At 35.0% G+C, this 27,874-nt stretch overlaps 1 protein-coding gene across 1 annotated transcript in view; it reads right to left on the bottom strand.

The window, feature by feature from the left end:
• Positions 1–5,214: 5,214 nt before the first annotated feature.
• LOC115222821 (glutamate receptor ionotropic, kainate 2-like) overlaps positions 5,215–27,874 on the bottom strand; it is a 310,276-nt gene continuing 287,616 nt past the window's right edge. The window contains 5 exon segments of the mRNA XM_036511777.1: positions 5,215–5,560; positions 11,930–12,201; positions 14,355–14,580; positions 16,735–17,291; positions 19,620–19,628. Of these exon segments, the coding sequence (XP_036367670.1) occupies positions 5,261–5,560; positions 11,930–12,201; positions 14,355–14,580; positions 16,735–17,291; positions 19,620–19,628 (1,364 nt within the window). The 3' untranslated portion in view covers positions 5,215–5,260.

Here is a 27,874-nt window from a genome sequence, read left to right as displayed (position 1 = left end):
AGCTGAGTGAACTGCAGCAACGTGAAATAACACAAGAATACATCAAATGTTACTTGGCGAGCTGGCAGAAACGTTAGCACGCCGGGCGAAATGCGTAGCCGTATTTCGTCTGCCGCTACGTTCTGAGTTCCAATTCCGCCGAGGTCGACTTTGCCTTTCATCCTTTCGGGGTCGATATATTAAGTACCAGTTACGCACTGGGGTCGATGTAATCGACTTAATCCGTTCGTCTGTCCCTGTTTGTCCCCTCTATGTTTAGCCCCTTGTGGGCAATAAAGAAATATATATCTATACTCCAAACATCTTATGAATTGAATCATATGTAAAACAATGTAATTATTTAGCTAACACTCTCCTCTCCAGTTATATAAACAATAGTGGATGAGTCACATTTAATTGCTAAGAATATATTGTTTTCTAGAATTAGCACTCAGTCTTCTGGAATTGGCAATCCAGTCGTATTGAGACCCTGAATGGAAAAGGTCAGAAATGCCACGAGCCATTTTGCCTGTTATCCTTACGATTCAAACTTCCCTACAAAAGGGTAGTCAACACATTTATGGTTAAGTTTTTAATGCGTAACATCGATCTACACCTTATCTTTAACTTAATTTTATCTTAAGACTCTGTGTATCATTGACTAGTAAAGAAGCATCTTATGAATGTTTATGCTGATAGGATATGGAATCATAACACAAGACATACATCATCTCGAAAGGGTCCAGAAGCTGGCTACCCCCATGGTTCTTGGTCTCAAGTATTTGTCTTATGAAGAAAGGCTGAAGACGCTCGACCTTTATTCTCTAGAGAAACGACGACGTCGTGCTGATCTCATTTTCGCTCACAACATCACAAGCGGAAAGTGTAACCTCTCGAAAGAGCTGTTCTTCACTCGGCTGCGGGGTCACTCTGAAAAGCTCTATCTGCGACGATTTTCATCTCAATCGAAGGAGAGAGGCTCTCTACGTCCGAGTTGCGGATCCGTGGAATAAGCTGCCGGACGAGATAGTGACGATGCCGACGACCGCTCGGTTCAAAGACTCTCTTGACCAGAAATGGCCTGAACTCTTTGCATGAACACCCTCCATGTACATAACTTCATGTCCCCCTACATGGCTTTGTTTTTGCTTTTTGAGTTAAAAAATTAACTTAACTTAGTCATCAGATGGTCTTCTGAACATTCTGGTGAGTGACTTAGTGGCTGATCACAAGTTCTATTTCCGAATAGGCTAGTGGTTTGTTTTTAATAGTAAGGTGTCCTTATTTCACGATATTCCATTTAGGCCATCAAAATTAGCACCAAGAACAGCAATTAATATTTAACGTTGCAACGAGCTTGCATCCCGTCCAGTGAGACTCTTCAAGAGTAGGAATGGCGCCCACTGAACGCCGTATTCCTGCAGTGAAATATTTTCTATTATAATCACAACTGTGTTACCCCATTGATCCCCAGCTATTGAGTACATTAATTCAACAGCCTTTCACCAATATTGATCTCTCTCGTGTACATAAGGAGTCATATCTGAGATAAAGAGTCGATTTAATTGGCATTTGTCTTTACCTTGAATTTCATCATTTCCGAAAAATGAAAAGGCAAAGTCGACTATTGTATCATGTGAACTCAGAGCAGAAACTTTTCTAACTAAATACTGGAATACATTATATCAAAAGATCCACTCAGAACCCCCAAATTGCTATAATATTGATTTCAAATTTTGGCACAATGCAAGCAGTTTCCGGGGGTGAGGGAGCTAAGTTTATTACGTCGATTTCTGTGCTAAACTGGTGCTTAATTTACAGACCGCAAACGTACGAAAGGCGAAGTCAACCTTTGCGGAATTTGAACTCAGAACGCAAAGGCGGACGAAATTACAGCTCAGCATTTTGCTCGGCAAGCTAACATTTCTTCCAGAGTGACACCTTAGATTGCTATTATGCTTGTATGTGATTTTCTCCATAGTAATGTTATCAAGCTGTATCATAGTCCCTCAAATGGGTTAATTCATAATAATGTTTGAGAAAAACTTTCCTTTAATTTACCATATTAAGTTTTAATTTGCCCTATTAAATATCTAAATAGAAGAAGGTTATAGACAATTCAAGATCTTCAAGTGGAATTCGGTGGTAGGTTAAATATCTAATAGTGCATATGTATTTGTTTGTGTGTGTTTTTTAATGCTCTTGAATATTGAGATTATATATTTAATGTATATATGCAAATTACATTTTTTCATGTTCTCAGAAAAATACATCGACGTCATATGCTGTTATAAACCATCAACATTTAAATATTTAACTACAAATCAATAATAGTTTAAAGTTAATCAATTTAACGGATACTTATATTTAATATAGACAAATTCTTTTTAATAAAGACCAAAAAAAAAAGATTAGATACTCACGGTTTTTGCAGCTTTCCATCTAAATTTATTAAATTACCAGCAGCCACCTTTAGATAATTCGATTCTACTTTATTGTTTTTCATATTATTGTTATTTCCGATTCTTTAAGCTCTGGGTTCAAATTCCGCCGACGTTGACTTTGTCTTTCATCCTTTAAGGGTCGATAAAATAAAGTACCACTCAAGTACTGGGGTCGATATATTTGAATTACTCCCTCCCACAAAAATTGGTGGCCTTGTGCCAAAATTTAGAACCATCATTATTATTATTATTGTTATTATTCTATTTTTTTTACGTATACACGTATTGTGTGTGTTTGTGATACTTATTCCTAACAACAGTGAAATTAATTAAATAAATAGAAACATTTATTTTATCGATCCCGACAAGGATGAAAATCAAAGTTACATCAGATAAGATTTGAACACAAAATGTAAAACGTGTTACTAAATGACTTACGGCATTAAATCTCTCGCTTTAACGATTATTTTGGAGCCACAATATCAGAAAAATTGGACAAAAGGATTGAATGAAGTCTAAAATTTAACTAGTTTTTTTTTATTTTCCCAAACTCTGAAGGATATTAGGTAAAATAAAAATTGATGGGACTTGAACAAAGAACGTAAAGTAACGTTATTAAACACTTCAAGTCAGTTTTCTTAGCCTCACTACTGACTGCAAACCCATGGTTTTCTTATACGTCTTATACTAATAATTCGGTCAATACCCATCTCTGATTAGTAGATGAAGTGCTGCGTTCATTGCACTTTAAGTAACCAGGAGGCCGGTGGGAAGGATAATGTGCATCTCGGAGACATAAGCTGGGTGCTTGCTATTTACACTCCGCTAAAAGCATCTTCGGAACAGGGGCTGCTTTAAAATTTCCTAGCCATGGGCTCCAGACCACACATAACCGGTCAATTAACTCACCCTCCGTTATTGTTCTTGAAGAATGCTGAAGCTCAAACTGCGATTTGATCTCAGAGCGTAGCTGACAGTAACGGAATATTGCAAGATATTTTGATTGTTACATTATTCAGTCCGCCAATCATTCTTCCCTTTTATATATTATTATTATTTGATGACAACTCACAGCTTATGCTGGGTATGACGAGAAGTATCAATTATCCATAGACAGCAGATTAAAGTGACACTTCTTTAGAGATAATGCCTCAAGAACCCTGCTATTAATTCTTATTATTGTTTACTGATGATGCTTCAAGAAGCTTGTGAACTATTATTATTATTATTATTATTTCAAAGTCTTTACGTTGACACGGTCACTGATGATTTGGGGACGGGTGTAAACTCTCACCTTTTCTTGTGGTTATCATATTAATAACATTTCCATGTGTTCGTCACAGTTTAGTGTTCGTATTCCATTTGTTAAAATTTAGTTGTTCTGCATTTTAGCATCAAGATCCATTATAGATTTAATGCCTTAGGATTCATTCCAATTTTAACCAATTAAGAGATTTTGATGGAAACATTTTACAGTATCATTAGATTCACTTTTTGAATAAAAACTGCGGAAAAATTATTTGTACAAGATTTTTATAATAGATTTGAATAACCCTATATCATTTTATTTTTTGAAACTTACATTAAAACATTTTTCATTCATTTTTTCTCTAATAAATATCGTTAATCGCAAACATATTTTATTTTTGATAATGTTATTACGTAGTTAATGATTATCTGGTTATATTACAATTAGTTAATTACATTATGTTATAGTTAACTATCATACATAATCGTATTTGTCGAAGTTTTCACTTCTGTTGGATTTTGTCATATATATATATACTAGACATTCTTAAACACGCACGCAGATACACATTTTGATAAACATTTGTACTCGTCTGATGCTTATTATATCTGCTTCCATAAGTTATTGTATTAAAAACCTTTATTACTCATTATCTTTATTTTAACATATTTTGTTATAATTTATATTTTTATTGATTTTAATTGGAATGTAATCCTTAATATTTTATATATACACACGATTATATATATATATATATATATTCCTATTCCTTGCTTGTTTCTCTAAATCATGGATTAACACACACATATATATATAATAATAAACAGAAAAATACAACAAAAGCAGAAATAAAGAAGAAAATAACAGAAAAAAGCACATTCTCTCGTTCTTCATTCTCTATTAACAATAAGAAATTATAATAGTTTTAAATAATGAAAAAATAAACAAAAAACAGAAACAAAAACGTGTTTCCCCACCCTCAACTCATCAAAGAGCCTTTACTTGCCATCAATCTACAGCTCTCTCAACTGTCTTAGCTGTATGCGTTTATGGATTTGAATTTTTTCCTTCGCTTTCTTGATTTTCGTATTGTTTACGATTCATTTCATTCAGCTGTTTCATTTACTGAAACGAATGAAGACTGAACAATTTTTTTTTTACTTCCAATCAAAGTAATCGTTTCAATGAGTGTGTATATATATAATATATATATATAATATATATATACATATATATATATATATATATATATATATATATATAAAAGGTTTCTTGTTCTCAGTTTAAATCCTTGTGTTAAAAGGACTAACTATATATATTTATATATATAAATATATATTTTATTTATATATATATATTATATATAATATATATATATATATATATATATATTTATATATATATATATGTGTGTGTTTCATACATATTCACTTGTATGATCTAGTAAGAAATTTATTTAAGTTTTGTCTTTCTGTCTGTCTTTTTGAAATTTCATTATTTATAATAATAATTATTATTTTTGTTTTATATTGTTTTTTATTGAAATTTTTTTTTTTTGTAATTTATTTTTCCAATATTTGATCTTTCATTATGATTCTGGATCACTGTAATCTACATGTAAATAATCTCCACTGAATTCTTGTTTGTAATCCGGTTTGTAGTCGTATTCAAAATCTCTCGGTGTTCCGGTCGCTCTCGGAGATTTACGAACCTCCCGAAGTTGAATGATGCCATTCGGAGACTCGACATGTGTCTCCGAGTGAGCCGTTGGGTTATGCGCTCTCGTGGATTTGCACTTTGAGCAGTGTCTTTTAAATCGTGGTTTTTGTGAACCATGACAGCGAACGGCAAACCTAAGCTCATCTGCCATTTCAGAACATACAGACTGCTGCAAAAGAGAAACGGAAAAAAACAAACAAACAAAAAAATAGAAACAAAGAAAGAACGATGCAGTATGTTTGGTCTGTGTGTCTGTTAGTGTGCGTTTAAAATGCAAGCATACATTCATATACATGTATGTATGTATATATATATATACATACATATATATATATATATATATATATAATAGTTATATATGTACATCTATATATCTGTAAGCGTGTATGTGTATAATACATGCAGGTATGCATATATATTTATATAATAGTTATATATTTACATCTATATATCTGTAAGCGTGTATGTGTATAATACATGCAGGTATGCATATATATTTATATAATAGTTATATATGTACATCTATATATCTGTAAGCGTGTATGTGTATAATACGTGCAAATATGCATATATGTATATATATATAATAGTTATATATGTACATCTATATATCTGTAAGCGTGTATGTGTATAATACATGCAGGTATGCATATATATATATATATTTATATAATAGTTATATCTGTAAGCGTGTATGTGTATAATACATGCAGGTATGCATATATATATAGTAGTAACAGAAAGGAATTTGGATAGCCCCCACGTGGTGAGTTGTAATGTATATAAGAAATTAGAAAAGGAAAAGACGCACACTTTACATAATTTTAATATAATTTTTAATACATCGACCGGTTTCGCTATCGTTATTCATGATATTATGTTTTACTTATTTGAATATGTATTTTCTTAAGAAGAAATTTTGTTCATGTTGTGTATGATGATATTTACGAGTGAATAACTTCACAAATACATATTCAAATAAGTAAAACATAATATCATGAACAGCGATAGCGAAACCGGTCAATATATTAAAAATTATATTAAAACTATATAAAGAGTGCGTATTTTTCTTTTCTAATTTCTTATATATATATATATATATGCACACATGTTTTAACAGTGGAACTCGGTGTGGATAAATCTGTCTACGTTGAGCGTAAAAATATTGGGTTAAAAATAATCTTGGACAGAATTTGAAGGCTCCCAGCATTTCATTCAAGTCTTTTTATCTTTTAATCCAATATTTACACGCATTAGTATATAACGTATCAACGTCGAGTTCTACTATTACAAAACGACGTATTTCATAACTCACGAAGTCTCTAAAGGAATTATTATGACATTATCAACATATAATGCTCATATTATGGGATTATCGGTATATATATATATATATATATATATATATATATATCATCATCATCGTTTAGCGTCCGTTTTCCATATATATATATATATATATAATATATATATATATATATAATATATATATATATTATATATATATATATATATATGACATGTATATGCATATGTATATTATTTGTATGTATGTATGAAGATATATCTGTATATGCATGTAGATACATACATATATATATTTGTATATATGTACTCATCTTTACAAAGGAAAGTGTTGTCTGTGGCTTTGGAATTTCGCATTAACGACTACACTGCTGCCAGAATTTTCTTTGTAGAAATTAATAAATATGTACTCTAATGTATTGAGTATATAAAATATACATTAAATATATTGGTATATAAATTTCCATAAAACTGTGTGTATAATTATATATATATTTATAATGTATATATGTATATACATATATACGTGTATACATACATCTCTCTATATATATACTTATATATATACATACATATTTATACATATATACAATACATAAATATACATACGTATGTATACATATATACATATACACACACATATATATATATATATATACACATGAACATATGTAATGTGTGACGTGTGAGTATGTGTGTGTGCGCATCTGAGTGTCTGTATGTTGGGAAATATTAATGTATTTTTAAATATAACAATAAAAATTGTCTCTTACAAAACGACTATCTTATTTTGTCAACACCTCATCATTGCAGTATATATATAAACACATTAAGAGGTGCGCTATATGTATAACTGAGTCAACCAAAATCATAAGGATAAAACTTAAAACCAAAAATAAACCAAAAATAATCAAACAAACGATAAAGTATACATATATAATGTTAGAGGATAATTCGATGTTAACATAGAAACACTTTAATGAGAATAGAATATAAATTCTTATAACTTTTATTTGCTACATCATTTCTTAAAAGATGTGAAATAACGCTAAAACCGTGTCAAATTTAATGGAGTGTGCTGGAGGGGGACAAATGTCGTGAAACAGGCTATTCATTATTTTTGAAGAGTAAATTTTATCAAATTAAATATTGCATTATATAAACTCAATGTCTTCTGGACCGATTGTTTTGTATTGACTGTTGCAGTATGTGCCCTTAGCAGCAAACATATATATGTATATAGGCACAAGGCCAGCATATATATATATATATACAAATATATATATATATATATAAATTAATATGTGATAATTATTCGGTAGCCAAGATAAAACTCTGAGTTTCGGATGCCAAGATGGAAATCCACACCACCAACTCTTCGTTTTATCTTGGCTACCGAATAATTGTCACATATTAGGTGGTGCTATTAAGTTAGACATGGCCGAAACCTATCAAAGTATTATTTTACAGATAAATTTCCTCCATTTACATAATATTGAGGTCTCTTTCTTTCTTTTGTTATATTACTGTTTCTATCAATATATATATATATATATATATATATATATATATATATATATATATAAAAACATGCATGCTCTATCAGTAGCATGATGATTGGAAATAATATCATTATCTCATAATGATTACGCTAATTAGTTTTGAATTTTAAGGATATTTATTTTTAGAACAGTTTTAAATCTCCATTTTATCTCCTAATTATCTTTAATTGTTAGGTTTCTATTTTTCTGATTTAGTGAATCTTACTAACCAGAAGCCTAAACAAAAATATTTTTCTACATTTATACATTGATAAAAGCGTATATTATAATATTGAGTAGGTTTGGCATCTACACGATCATTACTTTCTGACTTTGGTCCGAGAAGAAGAGATGAATTTCAGAATTTTCTAATAAATATTTAGAAATCCGAATATAGAGGCAGGGAGTAAATTGAGAAAATTTCACTCCGATATTCTTCCTTTTCCTTTCCTACTCTCTCAGCAACTGGTATAACAGCGTTGCTTCGTGTAAAACTGAGATGGCTTCCTCTAATGGCTGAGGGATACGCCTTAGTAAAGCATTACAGGCATATCTTTGTTGTTAAGAAACTCGCTTGTTAATACAGCGATTGTCAGTTCGATACCCGTGTGCACTACAATGAACATGTGACTTGTACCAGCTAGGAAGACAATATATTTAAGTTGTAATGATTTAACAGAAATTGTACGGAAGCTCGTCGAATGACGTCTACCCTACACTTGATTGACAGACCTAATTATTTCGGTCGTTTGAAATCAGTAATCAAACTATCTCCTAACGATTTGCGGCATAAATTTCCTATATTCATATATCTCTCTTTTCTCCACTACTATTACCTGCGGAAACAAAATCATAAAACGTGGACGGGCGCTGGCAATCGTCATTTGACTTCAACAAAATTCACAAAAATACTAAAATGACAATTTGAATAAACATGCCACAGATTACGAATATATAACATCAACGGACTTGTGTCAATGTGTGTCACTCACTCGATTAGAAATACCTACGCTCATTCAGGGTTGACATACATGGGTCTATCAAGAAAACCCACAATTTATATATCTCGATCCACCGGACCGCTAGTAGGAAGCAGTTCCTTTAAGATTTATATTGCCATGCATCTTTCTATTAACGTGTTACAAGTCACATTTCTAACTCAACATCGATTTCTTTGAGTTTTTATCATACAGTTACTAACTTTTAGGGAAAGGAAAATAGGGAAATAGAATAAATTATAATTAAAACCATTTATATTATAATTTTAGTAAATTACTATCATGTATTTTTGCTGTAATTTTTGTAAATCATTTTAATCATTCTTAATGCAGTTTTTAGCTTTTTAGTTTTCAAAATATTTGTATTATCTACTTATGATATTTGGTTTATAATGTTTTAAGGAAGATAAGTATTTTATAGGATTTCGGAAATTAGCTGGTGTATTAAGGTAAAGCTCAACATCTATTAAACTATTCTCCCTCTGACAATTTGTTCCAGTTTGTTAAAACAGGGTGGTCTCTGTTAAAGGCAACAATATACCTGCTAGTGTTGACGAACCAGCAGAATTAAATCTACAATTCAAGTACAGGATCAGTCAAACGGGTTTGTACACACTGCTCATCCAAATCTATAGTCATACATTTTGAGTGGGCTCAAGTGTTAAAATAATAGTGATGAAACTTATAGACTGCCTTAAAAGGATTTGAACTCTATACGTCTAATATTGTTTCAGAGTCAGGTACAAGCCAGCAATTTCGAAAGGAGGGGTAAATCGATTAGATTGCCCTCAGTGCTTAACTTGTTCTTATTTTATCGACCCCAAAAAGATGAAAGGCAAAGTGGACCTCACTGGAATTTGAACTCGGAACGTGAAAACGTACGAAATACCACTGAGAATCTCCCAACTGAATGCTAATGATGCTGCTACCTCATTGCATTTAAGTAAGTGGCAAGCTAGCAGAGTAGTTACCGTGCAGGGAAAAATGCTGAGCAATATTTCGGCCGTCTTTACGTTCTGAGTTCAAAGTCAACCGAGGTCGACTTCGCTTTTCCCCCTTTCGGGGGTCGATAAAATAAGTCCCAGCTGAACACTGGGGATCGATGGAATCGACCTGTCTACTCACCAGGAGTTACTGACCTTGTGCCAAAATTTGAAGGCAATATTAAGATTAACTGATAAACGGTGTTACATGTGGATTTGTGACTTATATTGTTACCTACTCAAAAGAAATATAAAAAAACAATAAACAAAAAAAATGTTGCTAAAATCACCATAACACAGATTTTGGTGAGGTGTCAGTCCATAACACCGGTTCAGTGGTTGACTGGAATTAGTTTATAACAATTATATCATTCGCTAAATTGCCGCTTGCGTGTCAGTCCTGTATCAAATCGACTTTGCCTGATCAGGTGCAGAGTGTATCAAACGTCAGGCATCGAAGTGATTAAAGAGCAGCGTGGCATGATATGTTGTGTTAAAAAAAAACACATCGCAGTACCCGGTCCAGGAAATGAATCCATGATCACGCGATCGTAAATATGACACACTGGCCCCTAAAACATCCGCTCTCGTTTGGGGACTATAATGCAGATCAATATGCATAAGAAGCAATTGGGTGCCTTCTTCCATTTTCCAGAAATTAGAATATTTTATTTGCACCAGACAGTACTAAATACAAAAATAGTTTAACACGTACAACTGTTCACCGGCACATTATTTCTGCTCAACTACATAAATGTAATTGTGGTGCCAATGGGACGAGTACGGTAACAGTGGATGTTTAATATTATGTAGTATTTAGTTATAGATATCAATGTTCTGAGTTCAAAACCCACCAAGGACGTTAATATGCAATTTCGCTTTTTATTCAATCACCAGATATTTTATAATCTATATTATTTTTTGATCACGAAATGATGCATACTGAGAACATTTATAACTGTAACTAAATACTTCTGGGAATTTCATCCACTGATATAATGATTTTGCCAGTCCACCATCATAATTAATTAATCAATTATTATTTCTAAAATACTCCTTGCACTTAGAGAAGTATAACTGATAAAAATCAGGCCCAGAAAATTACTAGTTCTTCGTTTTAGTAATCATGTCAAGAAGAATATTTTGGTTGGTCTTGGAATAGAATTCATAACGCATATAGTAATATTTAAATCCGAATTCTACTGCGTAGGCTGCGGGGTCACTCCGAAAAGCTCTATCTGCTACGATTTCATCTCATTCGAAGGAGAGGGGCTTTCTCCGTCCGGGTTGCAGATCCGTGGAATAAGCTGCCGGACGAGATAGTGAAGATGCCGACGACCGCTCGGTTCAAAGTCTCTCTTGACCAGAAATAGCCTGAACTCTTTGCATGAACACCCCTGTACATAACTCCATGTCCCCCTACATGGCCTTGCTTTTTGCTTTTTGAGCCAAAAAAATTAACTCAACTTAATCAAATGCCGTAATTAGTGAATTAATATTGATTTCCAAGACAGACTTAATACTGTAGATTATAGGGTAATGTATAGCTGGTTAATCCAGTCGTATGAAAATTGAAGCTACCCTTGGTGATATTTAAACTCAGAACGTAATGGTCCATATCTAAATACCGCAAAATCCTTTGCCCCTTTCTCTACCGATTTTGCCAATATAATGTCTTAATTATAAAATGAAAGAAACTTCAGTTACTTACCTTACTGACTCTGTCTTCTGAAGCATTTCGTTTTGAACTCCAGGTGAACTCTATCAGTGCTACAACAACTGCAAGCGCTAAACCAGCAAGGAGAACTACAAATATGCCGCCCACATTTTCCACACCTAAAGCATTCGCTTTCGATTCCTTTTTGTTTTCATCGCGGTTACATGTACCCGTTGCTTTCCACCACTTGTTATAAAGTTCGTGGATTTTGCCTCCTTCTTGCAATTCTAGAATTGCTAGCGATAGTTTGTCTCGATACGGCGAATCTATTCATTGATAAATAAACGGAAGATAAATAATCAAGCTTTAATTATTTTCAAATTAATGTTCAAAGGAAAAACAAAAAAGCAATTAAAACAGTTGAATATATAAATGTTACAATAAGTAGAAAAAATCCGTGAAATTTTGAAAAACCTTCTCATTCATTTATTTGGCCTTTTTGGTACAACCTCTAGTATTGTACCAAATTTGGAAATGCTATACAAGTTAATACTTCTTTGCAGTGATAAAAGCCAAATGTTCACTGTTCGTTTTGCAAGCTGAAATATTTATTTCGTTATTGCCCACAGAGGGCTAAACATAGAGAGGACAAACAACGACAAACGAAGAGATTTAGTCGATTACATCGACTCCAGGGCGTAACTGCTTCTTATTTAATCGACCCTGAAAGGATGAAAGGCAAAGTCGACCTCAGCGGAGTTTGAACTTAGAACGTAACAGCAGACGAAATACCTATTTCTTTACTACCCACAAGGGGCTAAACAGAGGGGACAAACAAAGACAGACAAACGGAATAAGTCGACTATATCGACCGCAGTGCGTAACTGGTACTTATTTAATCGACTCTGAAAGGATGAAAGGCAAAGTCGACCTCGGTGGAATTTGAAATCAGAACGTAACGGCAGACGAAATACCTATTTCTTTACTACCCACAAGGGGCTAAACACAGAGAGGACAAACAAGGACGGACGAACGGATTAAGTCGATTATATCGACCCCTGTGTGTATCTGGTATTTATTTAATCGACCCCGAAAGGATGAAAGGCAAAGTCGACCTCGGCGGAATATGAACTCAGAACGTAACGGCAGACGAAATACGGCTACGCATTTCGCCCGGCGTGCTAACGTTTCTGCCAGCTCGCCGCCTTTACTTAAAAATAGAACATACATCTGTATACATATTTCTTTACTCCCCACAAGGGGCTAAACACAGAGTACAAACAAGGACAGACAAACGGATTAAGTCGATTACATCGACTCCAGTGCGTAACTAGTGCTTAATTTATCGATCCCGAAAGAATGAAAGGCAAAGTCGACCTCGGTGGAATTTGAACTCAGAACGTAGCGGCAGACGGAATACCGCTAAGCATTTCACCCGACGTGCTAACGTTTCTGCCAGCTCACTGCCTTTTACAAGCTTAAATATAGATGAAGAATTTTGAAGATATTTCCAAGGGAAATAATTCCAGATTCAAATACGTGCAAGGGAGACAATAGAACAGTGACAAAATCTGATAAATCAAAAACGAGCTAAATATAAGATTTTTAATGCACCGAGGCCACAGCAAACAGGATTCTACTCACCTCCATCAAAATTGCTACTTCTTTCTTTGTACTACGAGTCTCAGTAATAATATTTTTATAGAATAATTCCATGCATATATTCTTGCATAAATGGATACAACACTCGGACACACGTGAACATAATAGAATAAAAAAACGCATGTCTGACTGTCTCTGCTTTTCCACCCATCTGTCTGTCTGTTTGTCTGTGTCTTTTTCTCTATCTGTCCATCTCTGTCTCTCACTCTCTCCTTTCTCTATATACACTCCCAAAAAACACACACACATACACATATGATATCTAGAGAGAGGGGAAGGAAAGAGTGAGGGAGGCGGTAGGGAGAAAGGGAGAGAGAGAGAGGTGAAGATCGATCCAGCAACTGACTGGTGCTTCAATGAAACATTGAATAGATACTAAAAAAAAAAGTAGGCGTAGGAGTGGCTGTGTGGTAAGTAGCTTGCTTACTAACCACATGGTTCCGGGTTCAGTCCCACTGCGTGGCACCTTGGGCAAGTGTCTTCTATTATAGCCTCGGGCCAACCAAAGCCTTGTGAGTGGATTTGGTAGACGGAAACTGAAAGAAGCCCGTCCTATATATGTGTGTGTGTGTGTGTGTGTGTATGTATACGTTTGTGCGTCTGTGTTTGTCCCCCCAACATCGCTTAACAACCGATGCTCGTTTGTTTACGTCCCCGTAACTTAGCAGCCCAGCAAAAGAAAACCAATAAAATAAGTACTAGGCTTACAAAGAATAAGCTCTGGAGTCGACTTGCTCGACTAAAGGCGGTGCTCCAGCATGGCCGCAGTCAAATGACTGAAACAAGTAAAAGAATAAAAAGAAAAAATGTTACTCACTCATTGGTGTACCGATTCCATATCCTTTCGTGTCCAAAAGTCCACCGACTTGCATTAATTCACAGTTACGTTGCGTTATATAGTCAATCATTGTTGACTCCATTAAATATGCGTAATTTCCTTCTAAAACGTACTGAATACCTTCATCGTATGTTTTTGTAAAAACTGTTGGTTCTCTACTCTCCATGAAGGCCCACATTCTTTGATAAGTCTCTATCTTGGATTCCTAAATATACAAAATGTTTGTGTTAAAAGAGAAATATGAATTCACACAGACACAAACACAGCACAATATATGGTTTTATATAAACCATTGGTAAATGCACAAAACGTTTGTGTTAAAATTGAAATATGAATTGACTTCAATTAACACAAATACACACACACACAGATAGCACAATATATGGATTTATATAAACCATTGGTAAACGGAAAGAAAAAAAGCTGTTTTAGAGGACCAGGTTACAAACCGCGTAGTAAACCTATAGGTAGGTGTATAATGTAGAGTCTTATCGAGCAAATCCAATCAGTAAAGATTATTTCGTGAGTAGTAAATGGAATATAAAGAAAGTCAGGTGGTATGATATGAATACATTTATTTCGCTAGTTGATATCCATAGGGTGACAGCCATTTCGCGAAACGGCTGCCATCCCATGGATATCAAATGGTAAAACAAATGCATTCATCTCATACCTCCTGATCCTCCTTCGTATTTTATATATATATATATCAAGTTGTTCTTACGTTATTGATAACATGTGACTCAATACAACCTGTTGCTTTGTGTGTGTATGAAAGTGCATGGCTTAGTGGTAGGGTGGTACATTCGTGATTGCGTGATTGTGCTTTCAATTTACAGACTGGGCGCTGAGTTGCGTTCTTGAGTGAAAATCTTCTTTTCACGTTGCCCTGCTTGATTCTGTTATTTGACATGGGGCACGTCGTGTACCTGTACAGGTGATGTCGATTGATTGCGTGAGTGAGCTTATGTGAACACAAACATTTGATCACTATAATGAATTGATAAATTACAAATTACGAAATTTATTATTTAAAAAAAAATTTATTCTCGAACAATTCAGAGAATTATCATTTGTCACCCGCTTTATTTAGAACACGAAACTCTTGACCCTTGAGTCACTGTGAAAATTCTGCCGGAACTGATAATAATAATAATTAACAATGTACGTGTGTAAAGAAGGGTAAAGACCCCCTTCGGTCATGAATGACCATGGGATTGCACCTAGAAAGTTACCCTCCTAGACACAAGTCCGGGCAAGGTTGTTTATGGAAGACCAGCAGTCGCCCATGCATACCAGCCTCCCCTCTCCACGCCACCAGTGTTATCCAAGGGAAAGACAAAGGTCGATACAGCTTGGCACCTGTGACGTCGCAACTCATTTCTACAGCTGAGTGAACCGGAGCAACGTGAAATAAAGTGTCTTGCTCAAGAACACAACACGCAGCCCGGTCCGGGATTCGAGCTCACAACCTCACGATCGTAAGCTCGACGCTCTAACCACTGAGCCATGCGTATATGAATGTGTAGGAACACATGGATAAATGTGGAGTACAAAAGATCAGAGAAAAAGTGCTATCGCCCCGGCGCGGGTGTGAATTGATGTATGAAATAAACATGTTCCTTCTTCCTTCAGTCTCATGAAAAGTGGTTCCGTTTGAGAAGCGAAATAAGTGTTCAACACTTGAATAACACTTGAGTTTTTGAATTATTATAACAATAGTTCTTTCGATAGACTTTGTAAAACATGTTCTTGTGTATGTGCAAAGTCATTACGCCAATAATAATAATGATACATACACAGGTTCAATTGCACTTCGTATTGTTAGTCAATTGGTTATCCAACTAAGTAATCGTTCGCTTGTTTAATGTGTTCGTTTATGCAATTAATCGATTCTTTGCTAATTAAAGTATCTTCGTAGTGTTCGCAATCTTTTCAAAAACCAACAAAGGACCGATTGATCGTTCAAACCAAAACATTAAATAAATGATCGAGATTAGTTAATTGGTTAGACACTTAACGAATTGACTAGCAATAACGAAGTGGAATTGAACCTGTGCGTGTGTTGCTACTATTATTGGCAGAATGACCCACCAAAATAATAACAACAATAAAAACAATAATAGTTGTAGTAATAATAATGATAATAATAATAATAAGAAGAAGAAGAAGAAGAAAACAGGCTAAAAGGTAATTCTCCAAGATTTCGTTAGGGTGTCTGTTTATTGCTGTTATCAGAGCATCAACAAATTCAACAAAGCATTTCTTACAACTCTCGAAGGAGTAAAGAAAAAAGAACGGGACATTTTCGAAGAGAACGACACATACAAACATGGGATAAAGAAGATTTATTTCTTACCTTAAAGAAAGTCATAGTAGATCCGCCAGCGAGTGTCCCATAGGATATCTCAGTCTGCTTGGCCAAATCCTCGGCACTTTCGATAGGGGATACCATACGTTCCACTGTAAGAAACGCCGCAAGGTTGGCTGTGTATGACGAAATGATAATCAGTGTGAAAAACCACCAAATTCCGCCTACAATACGGGTGGACACAGCTCTCGGGTTGATATCGGAACCCTGTTGCATCAATGTTCCCACAGTAAACCAGAAACTGTTTGATAATGTAAATGAATTCATAACAGTATCTGCATCTTGGTTACAAGGGTGGGGATTATACCATTCGTAGGGGCTAAATCTGGCTAAAATGAATATTGTAAAGCTGACGACAAGGTAGGCAGCGATTACGTACAACCATATTTCTATGGCGAGTGGATTTAGGAAAGAAAATAACCCTGGTTTTTCACGTTTTGGAACTTTAAATAGGATACTAATTCCGAGGTTGAGAAAAGGTTTGGTAAAATCGATAACTTGCTCCCTTATGTAACTGATGCTAAGACCTGCCACTGCTAAATCGGCTTTCTGAAATAGAAAATGAAACAAAAAATATATAAAATCAATAATAAAAATAATAATAATGATAATGATAATAATAACAAAAATAATAATAATAAAATAATAATAATAATTATAATGATAAAAATAATAAATAATAATAATAATAATAATAACAAAAATAATAATAATAATAATAATAATAATAATAACAAAAATAATAATAATAATAACAAAAATAATAATAATAATAATAATAACAAAAATAATAATAATAAAATAATAACAAAAATAATAATAATAAAAATAATAATAAAAATAATAAATAAAAATAATATTTATAATAATAATAATAATAATAAATAAATAATAGTAATAATAATAATTATTATTATTATTAATACTTCATAATACAAAAGATGTGGGATCTTAAAACGAGAACCATTACTATTCGCACGCTCAGGCGCACACACTCGCCCTCGCATGCGCACCTACACACGCACATATACATCGAATATATAGTTGCATATTATTTGGCATTAGCTGCAGATTTGTGGGAAAAGAATATACTCAATCAAATTAATTGCATTTAAGTTTTATATAATAAAAAACACTAAAATGAGAAAGTTTAAATTAAATATCTCACTGCATATATTCATGCACCTCAAGAAAGTATTAATGAACTTTAAAGGGACATAACTGGAAATAGTTTTATAGAGTTGTCTCCCATGAAAATATTTTTTCAAATCAAGTAATTCAACAAATGATAATCTTTTGTTTCAGTCATTTGACTGCGGTCGTGCTGGAGCACCACCTTTAGTCGAACAAATCGACCCCAGGTCTTATTCTTTGTAAGCCTACTGATTATTCGATTGGACAATTTTGCCGAACTGCTAAGTTATGGGGACGTAAACACACCAACATCCGTTAACAAGCGACGGTGGGAGGGGGGGACAAACACAAACACACACACACATACATATATATATATATATATATATATACATATATATATATACATACACATACACACGACTGGCTTCTTTCAGTCTCCGTCTACCAAATCCACTCAAAAGGTCGACTTTGCTTTTCAGGATTTCGGAGATGAAGAAACAAGTACCAGTTGAACACTGGAGTAATCTATTAGGACCCTCCCCCAAAATTTCAAACCCTTTTTGTTTCTTTTTTCATTAAAACTATCAATGGGCACCAGGCCGCATTTGATAATATTTTGGCGATTATGGAGATGAATAAAAACATGTTTTAAGTTATAAGAAATAAATGGCGAAGCATTGCATGTTTCTGTATGCTAATAACATTATAATATTTATTTGATGCATATTGATATGATGCACAAATGTATACCAAACAAAACATGCTCTACATATGTTTCCTCGATTCTATGTTCTCTGTTATGTACAATAGTTCATGCAAGGAATGTTCTTATATAAACAAATGAGCAGACACACACAAACCTTCCTCAGACATATGTAGGTAGCTACATAATGAAATAATTCTTTAGTATGAGTCTATGATCTACAAGAAGAGAAATCCATTGACCGTTTGAAGATCTGCCAGAGGCGATAAGTGATGAATGTGTAAACAATCCGAAGCCATCACTTCTCTTTTTTTATGCATCTGTTTCTCTATGTGTATCACTCATTTTAACTTTCTGTACTTCACTATTGAAGTAGGGTAGGGAGAGAAAGATACACAGAGACACGCAGGAAGAGAGAGAGAGAGACAGACAGACAGAGAGAGGGAGAATTTGTGCTTGAGAAAGAAGGAAAGACGGAAATTAACGAGTCAAAATACAGGAAAAACATGTCTGTCCATGGTTTGCTATTGCCACACCATTTGAACGCTTGTTTTCATTTTATTATTATTATTATTATTATTATTATTATTTCCTTCTTTCTTCAAATTTTCTCCCGTTTCTCGCCGGGTGTTTTCCGTGCACCTAGGGCAGAGAAGCTCATTGTACGCATTCCCAGATTACACACGCAAATTCACAGATAAAATATGCATTTAAAAAATTACTAAATAAATAAATTCATAAATGAATGTTGTTTTCACAGCAATAATGCTCTTCTCAGTACATGAGCCGTTCCAGTCAACACGATTTTTTGCACTTCCTGTAGGGATGGTATGCCTGGTATCATTTTCAAATAGGTTTCAGTACCTTTTTTTATCATCCCTAGAGATCCTGCAATCACTGGTACTGTAGTCACCTTGAGATGCCGCATTTTTTCGATTTCTGTTAGCAAGTCTTTATATTTACTGAAATTGTCAAATTCTTTCGCCGCTATATTGTGATCGCAAAGAATACTCATGTCAATTAATAAACACACCTTTTTTGTCTGATCTTTCATAATAATATCTTTATTATTATATTATTATTAAAGCGGCAAGCTGGCAGAAACGTTAGCACGCCAAGCGAAATGCTTAGTGGTATTTCGTCTGCGGTTACGTTCTGAGTTCAAATTCCGCCGAGGTCGACTTTGCCTTTCATCCTTTCGGGGTCGATTAAATAAGTACCAGTTACGTACTGGGGTCGATATAATCGACTTAATCCGTTTGTCTGTCCTTGTCTGTCCCCTGTGTTTAGCCCCTTGTGGGTAATAAAGAAATAGGTATTTCTTCTGTCGCTACGTTCTGAGTTCAAATTCCACGGAAGTCGATAACTTAAGTACAATTGAAGCACTGGGATCAATGCAATCAACTTATCCCCTCCCCTCAAAATAGCTGCCTTTGTGGTAAAATTTGAAACCATTATTATTATTATTAGTAGTAGTAGTAGTAGTAGTATTTCTTAATAGGGTTGAGTGTGTATTTCTGATGGATATTGCTGTTATTTCCCAAATATATATTATAAGCATTTTTCCTCTGTGATGGCGAGTAATAATAATAACACTGTATATGATTTTCGAATGAGTTTCTCTTGTAACTTAACGGCAGAGGTTATTCACACACACACGCATGTATACACACATACACACACACAGGCATGAATACACACACACGCATATATATACACACACACACGCATATATATATATATATACACACACACACACGCATGTATATATACACACACACGCATGTATATATACACACACACACACACGCATGTATACACACACACACACATGTATACACACACACACGCATGTGTATACACACACACACATGTACACACACACATGTACACACATACACACTCATGTATACACACACACACACACACGCATGTACACACACACACACACACACGCATGTATTCATACACATTCACGCATGTATATACACACACACACACACACACACACACACACACACACACGCATGTATACACACACACACACACGCATGTATACACACACACACACACACGCATGTATACACACATATTTATGCGCCTATTCTTGTGCGCATGTGTATTCACGTTGCATGAAAACTATTTCATTCTCACCTTTTTCCTCTCGATATCAACCAATCTATAATATCCGTGTGTCTCATAAAGACGAGATGCATCCATCCACACGCGTTATTCTCATGTAGTTTTATGGCAACGAATCACCTGTGCGCTCCACCTGTCTTGACCATCGTAATTACGCTAGCAGTTACCTCATTACTGCAACCGTGGCATTTTTCTCATAAAACTGCATGCTGATTGGGTATCCAGATTTTAGTGTAAGTCAGTGGTGCGTATAAAGAGGTCATAAATACACCATTTTGTCCCCCCCACACCTGACTCTACACCTTATGTTTACGTACAAACAGGTAGATATGCATCAATGCAAATGGTTCTTCGTCGGTTTTGACGATGATCATGCACTTGTTCTATTACATGAACTGCAAGCATGTTATACAACGCCCCTTGAAAAAAGTATTCGACTGTATTTTTTTCCGCCGATACTAATGTCAAGGGACCAAATTCCTTTGGGTAGAATATGGTGCCACTATTCCTAGGTATTCCTCAAAAATATTTGTTACCACCCGGCTGTTGTGCTTCGAGTATAGACGTCTAGTGCGCGCTCGTAGGATTTTCGTTTCCATGCTAGATGACCGGATGCATGGGGCAGAAACAAAGTCCTGTCTTATCATTAGTGATGATGATCTTCATTGAAATCTGTGTCGTAGTTTGTACAGTCCAACATGACCCAAGGGATTTGTATGCGGAGCTGCTCTTCCAGCATCTTGGGAACGAATTTTTCTGAGACTTTCTGCATGCACAAATCTTCCGTTATAACGGAATGTATTGAGCATATATATATATATAAGAATTAGAATGTGAATTGCAGGGTTATGTCGTATATGGAGCACCCTTTGTAGAAAATGGAAATAAACAGTCTCTGACTGGTATTTCTAATTCTTTCGGTATGCGGCAGAGCAACCTGTTGCCTGCCCTTTTACTTATATACTATATATACTGAACTCCATAGAAGTTCCCGACGCTAAAGGTCATATTTACATACCGAAATCTACCGGTAAATAATTGTTGGTTGTCTCAAAAACCATCGAAAAAATTATTTACCCTTTTATTATATGTATATATATTTATAAATAACTGATAAAATAAGGGCAAGAGAAAGATTCTAATGCCAAATATGCCGAAAAAAAGACAAAATTGTCAATAACCATTATAATTTATTGACAATAAGTTATTGACAATTTTGTCTTTTTTTCGGCATATTGGGCATTAGAATTTTTCTCTTGCCCTTATTTTATAAGTTATTTATAAATTTAACCTTTGAAGGTATTTTTTGATATGCTGGCCATTGACAAAACTTTTTTCTTTCGAAAAAATCTGATCCTACATTAGTTATATATATATATATATAATATATATATATATAATATATATATATATATATATATATATATTATATATATATATATATATATATATATATATATATATATATATATATATATATATATATGTCGGGCTTCTTTCGGATTTCGTCTACCAAATCCACTCACAAGGCTTTGGTCGGCCCGAGACTATAGTAGAAGGCACTTGCCCAAGGTGCCACGTAGTGGGACTGAACCCGGAACCATGTTGTTGGTAAGCAAGCTACTTACCACACAGCCACTCCTGCGGCTATGTATATAGATGTAAAAGAATCTCCATGAGTGCATACGCTCTATAAATCAATGGTAAATAACACTTTATCCTCACCCATTTAGTTCACTTGGTAATGTAATTGCAATGCATTAAAAACACTTGTGTATTAATAATTGGGTATTCTACCAACAGTATATTGGATAGATATTATCCCTTAGTTGGTTGGATTCACAACCTCTAACTTTCTTGGAATTATATATATATATATATATATATATAACGGGAAGGTTTACGAGAATAAACAAAAGACGAAGGCAGGTGGAGTACAAACAAACAAATGTATTAGTATGGCGCTCAGGAATAGAAATAGAACAAGTCTTTTACGTTTCTAGCATACGCTCTTCGACAGAAAGATACACAGAAAAGAAAGAAGGAGAGAAGAGGTCAGACGTTAGACGCTACAGGGATAGCAGGGGAGATAACAGGGTCAAGTGACTTCCAAAACTAAGGTGGCCCCCAACACGAAGGTGCGTGTGTGTATAAGAGAGTATGTATGTGCGTGTGAAAGAGGGCTGGTGGTCTGGACGTGTGTATGTATGTATGTGTGGGTGTGGAGATATGGGTGTGTGGGTGGTGTGTTGTGATATATGTGTATGTATGTGTAGGTGTAAAGTTGTGGGAATGGGTGTGTGGGCGGTGTGCTGTGGGTGGTGTGTTGTGATGTGATGTGTAATGTCGTATGGTATAGTGTAGTGTGGTGTGATGTTGTGGGGAGGTGGGCGAGAGTGGGGAAAACCCATATACATATACAGAGAGAGAGAGAGACCGAAACCGAAAGCATCAATGTATTTAACTGCAAATAATAAAATAATAAAAGATCTCAGTTGGTGAAACTTAGTAGATTGTAGTATTCTTTACACGTTATATATTTTAAGTATGAAGCGACATCTTCTTTACGTACTCATGTACTAATATCTCTTTTAACGTTCATGGCTAACAATTTCTTTCTATCCACTTTTCAGCCTCCATCCGGTAATCTTTAATTAGTTTCTATTTCATAGTAATTTATGAAGTTTTTTTATTTGTTCTCCTTTTTCTCTTTATTCCTGTATTCATATCTTTAGTTTTTGTGTATGTATTTTACATACTTTTTTTATGTGTTTGTACAATTTTTATGATTGTGTACCCCAGAATAATGATTAGCGAAATAGTCTCGGCAGAATTCTATAAGAACATTCAGCCCCCTGTCGATTGTTTGTAGTTATTTATTGATTCCGTATAGGTTTTGAAATGGAAATATAAAAAACCTCATTCGCTTCTGCGATATGCACTTGAGATTTTGAATTTTATACAATTATAATACCACGAAACAATGGTAAGTTAGAACAGTTTAAATAAATACAAGAACAGAAGCAACAATAATAAACATAATAATAATAATAATACTCTTTACTCTTTTACTTGTTTCAGTCATTTGACTGCGGCCATGCTGGAGCACCGCCTTTAGTCGAGCAAATCGACCCCGGGACTTATTCTTTGTAAGCCCAATACTTATTATATCAGTCTCTTTTGCCGACCCGCTAGGTGACGGGGACGTAAACACACCAGCATCGGTTGTCAAGCAGTGCTAGGGGGACAAACACACACACACACAAACACACACACACACACACATATATATATATATATATATAATATATATATATACACACATATATACGACAGGCTTCTTTCAGTTTCTGTCTACTTAATCCACTCACAAGGCATTGGTCGGCTCGGGGCTATAGCAGAAGGCACTTGCCCAAAATGCCACGCAGTGGGACTGAACCCGGAACCATGTGGTTGGTTAGCAAGCTACTTACCACACAGCCACTCCTGCGCCTAATAATAATAATGGTTTCAAATCTTGCTCCAAGGCCAGCAATTTCGCAGGTAAGTCGATTACATCGACACCAGTGTTTGACTGGTACTTAATTTATCGACCCCGAAAAGATGAAAGTCAAATTTAACCTCGGCGGAGTTTGAACTCAGAACAAGAAGAGAGACGAAATGCCGCTGAGCAATTTTCCAGGCGTGCTCACGATTCTGCCAGCTCGTCGCCTTCCAAATGAAACTAATAATTATTCCTTGTCGTATATGCACAAAGCCTGAAATTCTGTCCAACTGTTACTTATTTTATCGATCGCAAAAAGATGCGGGACAGATTCGACCCCGCTGCAATTTCAAATAATAATAATAGTAATAATAATCATTTCTAGTGGAGGCACAAGGCCTCAAATGTTTTTGTGGGGTGGGGACTGGTCGATTATATCGACCGTAGTGTTTCACTAGGGTCGATATTTATCGACTCAAAAGGATAAAAGCAAGGTCTACCTCAGTAGAATTTAAATTCCGAACGTAGCGACAGATGAAATACCTATTTCTTTGCTACCCACAAGGGGCTAAATACAGAGAGGACAAACAATGCAATGCGAGACATTTTACATTCTAAAAATAAGATACCATCGGAGACATTGTTGCTTTTCATCTTTGCATTAGAAGAAATAAAGTAGTACCTATTTCTTTACTACCCACAAGGGGCTAAACACAGAGAGGACAAACAATGACAGACAAATGGATTAAGTCGATTATATCGACTCCAGTGCGTAACTGGTACTTAATTTATCGACCCCGTAAGGACGAAAGACAAAGTCGACCTCGGCGGAATTTGAACTCAGAACGTAACGGCAGGCGAAATACCTATTTCTTTACTACCCACAATGGGCTAAACACAGAGAGGACAAACAAGGACAGACAAACGGATTAAGTCGATTATATCGACCCCAGTGCGTAACCGATACTTATTTAATCGACCCCGAAAGGATGAAAGGAAAGTCGACCTCGGCGGAATTTGAACTCAGAACGTACCGGCAGACGAAATACCTATGGACAAACAAGGACAGATAAACGGATTAAGTCTGTTATATCGACCCCAGTGCGTTACCGATACTTATTTAATCGACCTCGAAAGAATGAAAGCAAAGTCGACCTTGGCGGAATTTGAACTCAGAACGTACCGGCAGACGAAATACCTATGGACAAACAAGGACAGACAAACGGATTAAGTCGGTTATATCGACCCCAGTGCGTTACCGATACTTATTTAATCGACCTCGAAAGAATGAAAGCAAAGTCGACCTCGGCGGAATTTGAACTCAGAACGTAACGGCAGACAAAATATGGCTACGCATTTCGCCCGGCGTGCTAACATTTCTGCCAGCTTGCCGCATTATAATAATAATAATAAAGTATGTGAAATAGAAAGTATTAACATAAATTTAAAATTGTAGGCAAATTTGTAAAATATTGTAAATATATATATAAAAAAAAAATCGCCGTCTTTATTTTTGTGTAGAATCCGAATTTATTTGAAATGTGGCAATCGTTGATTTACACGGTTAATTTGCATATTTATTTTCTTGGCGGTATTTCGTTATATAACTTTCTTTTTGTTGTTTCATCTTTTTTAATTATTTTTATTTTTACTTCCTCTTTCTTTCTCTTTCTCTTTTCCTGCCTTTTTTTTTTTGTTCCATTTTTATTCCTTCTTTTATTTCCGTATTTCATTTTGTCTTCGAGGCCCACTTCTCCACCCCAATCTCACGTCTGGTTAGAAATGGTATCGTTCCTGTCATTTTGACTATTTAAAGAAAGGACAAGATTATGTACACTCCAACACATTTTTACATTCTCCTCATCCTTGCAGCCGTAGTCATGGCGCAGCAGCAGCAGCAGCAGCAATAGTAGCAACCGTTTGATTATTAGTGGTATTAGTATTATTAGTAGTAGTGGTAGGAATTATTATTGTCTTTGTTTTCTTCCAGTTTCTATTTGTACTTCCTAATTTTCTTTTTCTCATCATCATCATGATCATTATTTTTTTATTATCATCATCATCATTATTATTATTATTATTATTATTATTATTGTTATTATTATTATTATTCATTTTATTAACTGGACTAATTGAATGAAAATTCAGAATTCATTGGAAACATCTTGCACTGGTTAACTTCATACGGCTTTCGGTATAATTCAATTAACTGTAGAAACCAATCCGGATACGGAATTAAAAAAAGAAGCAAAAAAAATAATAAATAAAAATTAAAAATAAATACGCCACTACCCCATCACCTTCAACGCCACGCTCAGAACGAAAAGGAAAGAAATAAAATGTCTACAAAGAAAATAATTAAACTGAGTCCAAACAAAAGAATGGAACAAGATCATGATGACTTCTCTTTCTTTTCTTATAATAAATGTTTCTTAAACAGACCAATTGATGGCATTGGCCGTTAGACTAGATCTCCCAGTCTTGCTTACTCTTATAAAAGAAAATCCGAGGTTCAATCCGATGTGTTGCAATGGAAACCGACTAAACGGCAGTACGAGAACGAGAACTCAAAACAGTACCTCGTTTTGCATATTTTAATGCGGTTGTGTATTTCAGTGGTACATAGATTTTACGAAGAACCTAAAAGTGACAACACATGGACCCAGGGAAGCTATTGATGACATTGACTGTTAGACTAGATCTCTCAGTCTCGCTTAATCTTATCTTATAAAAGAAAATCTGAGGTTTAATCCGATGTGTTGCAGTGGAAACCGACTAAACGGCACTACGAGCCCGAGACCTCGAGACAGTACCTCATTTTGCATATTTTAATGCGGTTATGTATTTCAGTGGTACATAGACGCAGGAGTGGCTGTGTGGTAAGTAGCTTGCTAACCAACCACATGGTTCCGGGTTCAGTCCCACTGCGTGGCATCTTGGGCAAGTGTCTTCTGCTATAGCCTCGGGCCGACCAAAGCCTTGTGAGTGGATTTGGTAGACGGAAGCTGAAAGAAGCCTGTCGTATATATATATATATATATATATATATATATATATATGAAGTTAATCCAAACAAGAAAGCACAAAAAAACACAACGCGAGGACGTGGAACAAATATAGTATTATTGGACGCTCAAGAAAAAGGAAAGAAGGAGGATTTAACGTTTCCAGCGGAGCTCTTCGTCGGAAACATAGAAGGAAAGATCCAGAGAAGGGAAGACAGAGGAAAAAATCGCGAACGGTACACATGTCTGTGTTTGTCCCTCTAGCATTGCTTGACGTAACCGATGCTGGTGTGTTTACGTCCCCGTCACTTAGCGGTTCGGCAAAAGAGACCGATAGAATAAGTACTGGGCTTACAAAAATAAGTCCCGGGGTCGATTTTCTCGACTAAAGGTGGTGCTCCAGCATGGCCGCAGTCAAATGACTGAAACAAGTAAAAGAGAGAGAGAGAGTGGTCCATAGATTTTAAGAAGAACGTAAAAGTGACAAGACATGGACCCAGGGAAGCTATTAATGGTGAGATATTTTGATGGAAGTAGAGGTTTATTACTGAGAGTATTTTCACGCTGGGAGGATAATAAGGATGTGTACAATTTTCAAACTGGTAATTTATCATACTACAGCAAAAGAATTAATGATAGGTTAATATCAATAATGTA

The sequence above is a fragment of the Octopus sinensis genome, linkage group LG21 (assembly GCF_006345805.1).
Source record: "Octopus sinensis linkage group LG21, ASM634580v1, whole genome shotgun sequence".
NCBI classification, from domain to species: Eukaryota; Metazoa; Mollusca; class Cephalopoda; order Octopoda; family Octopodidae; genus Octopus; species Octopus sinensis.
Note: the sequence above shows the minus strand (reverse complement) of the source record. Positions and strands in the feature narration are given on the sequence as shown.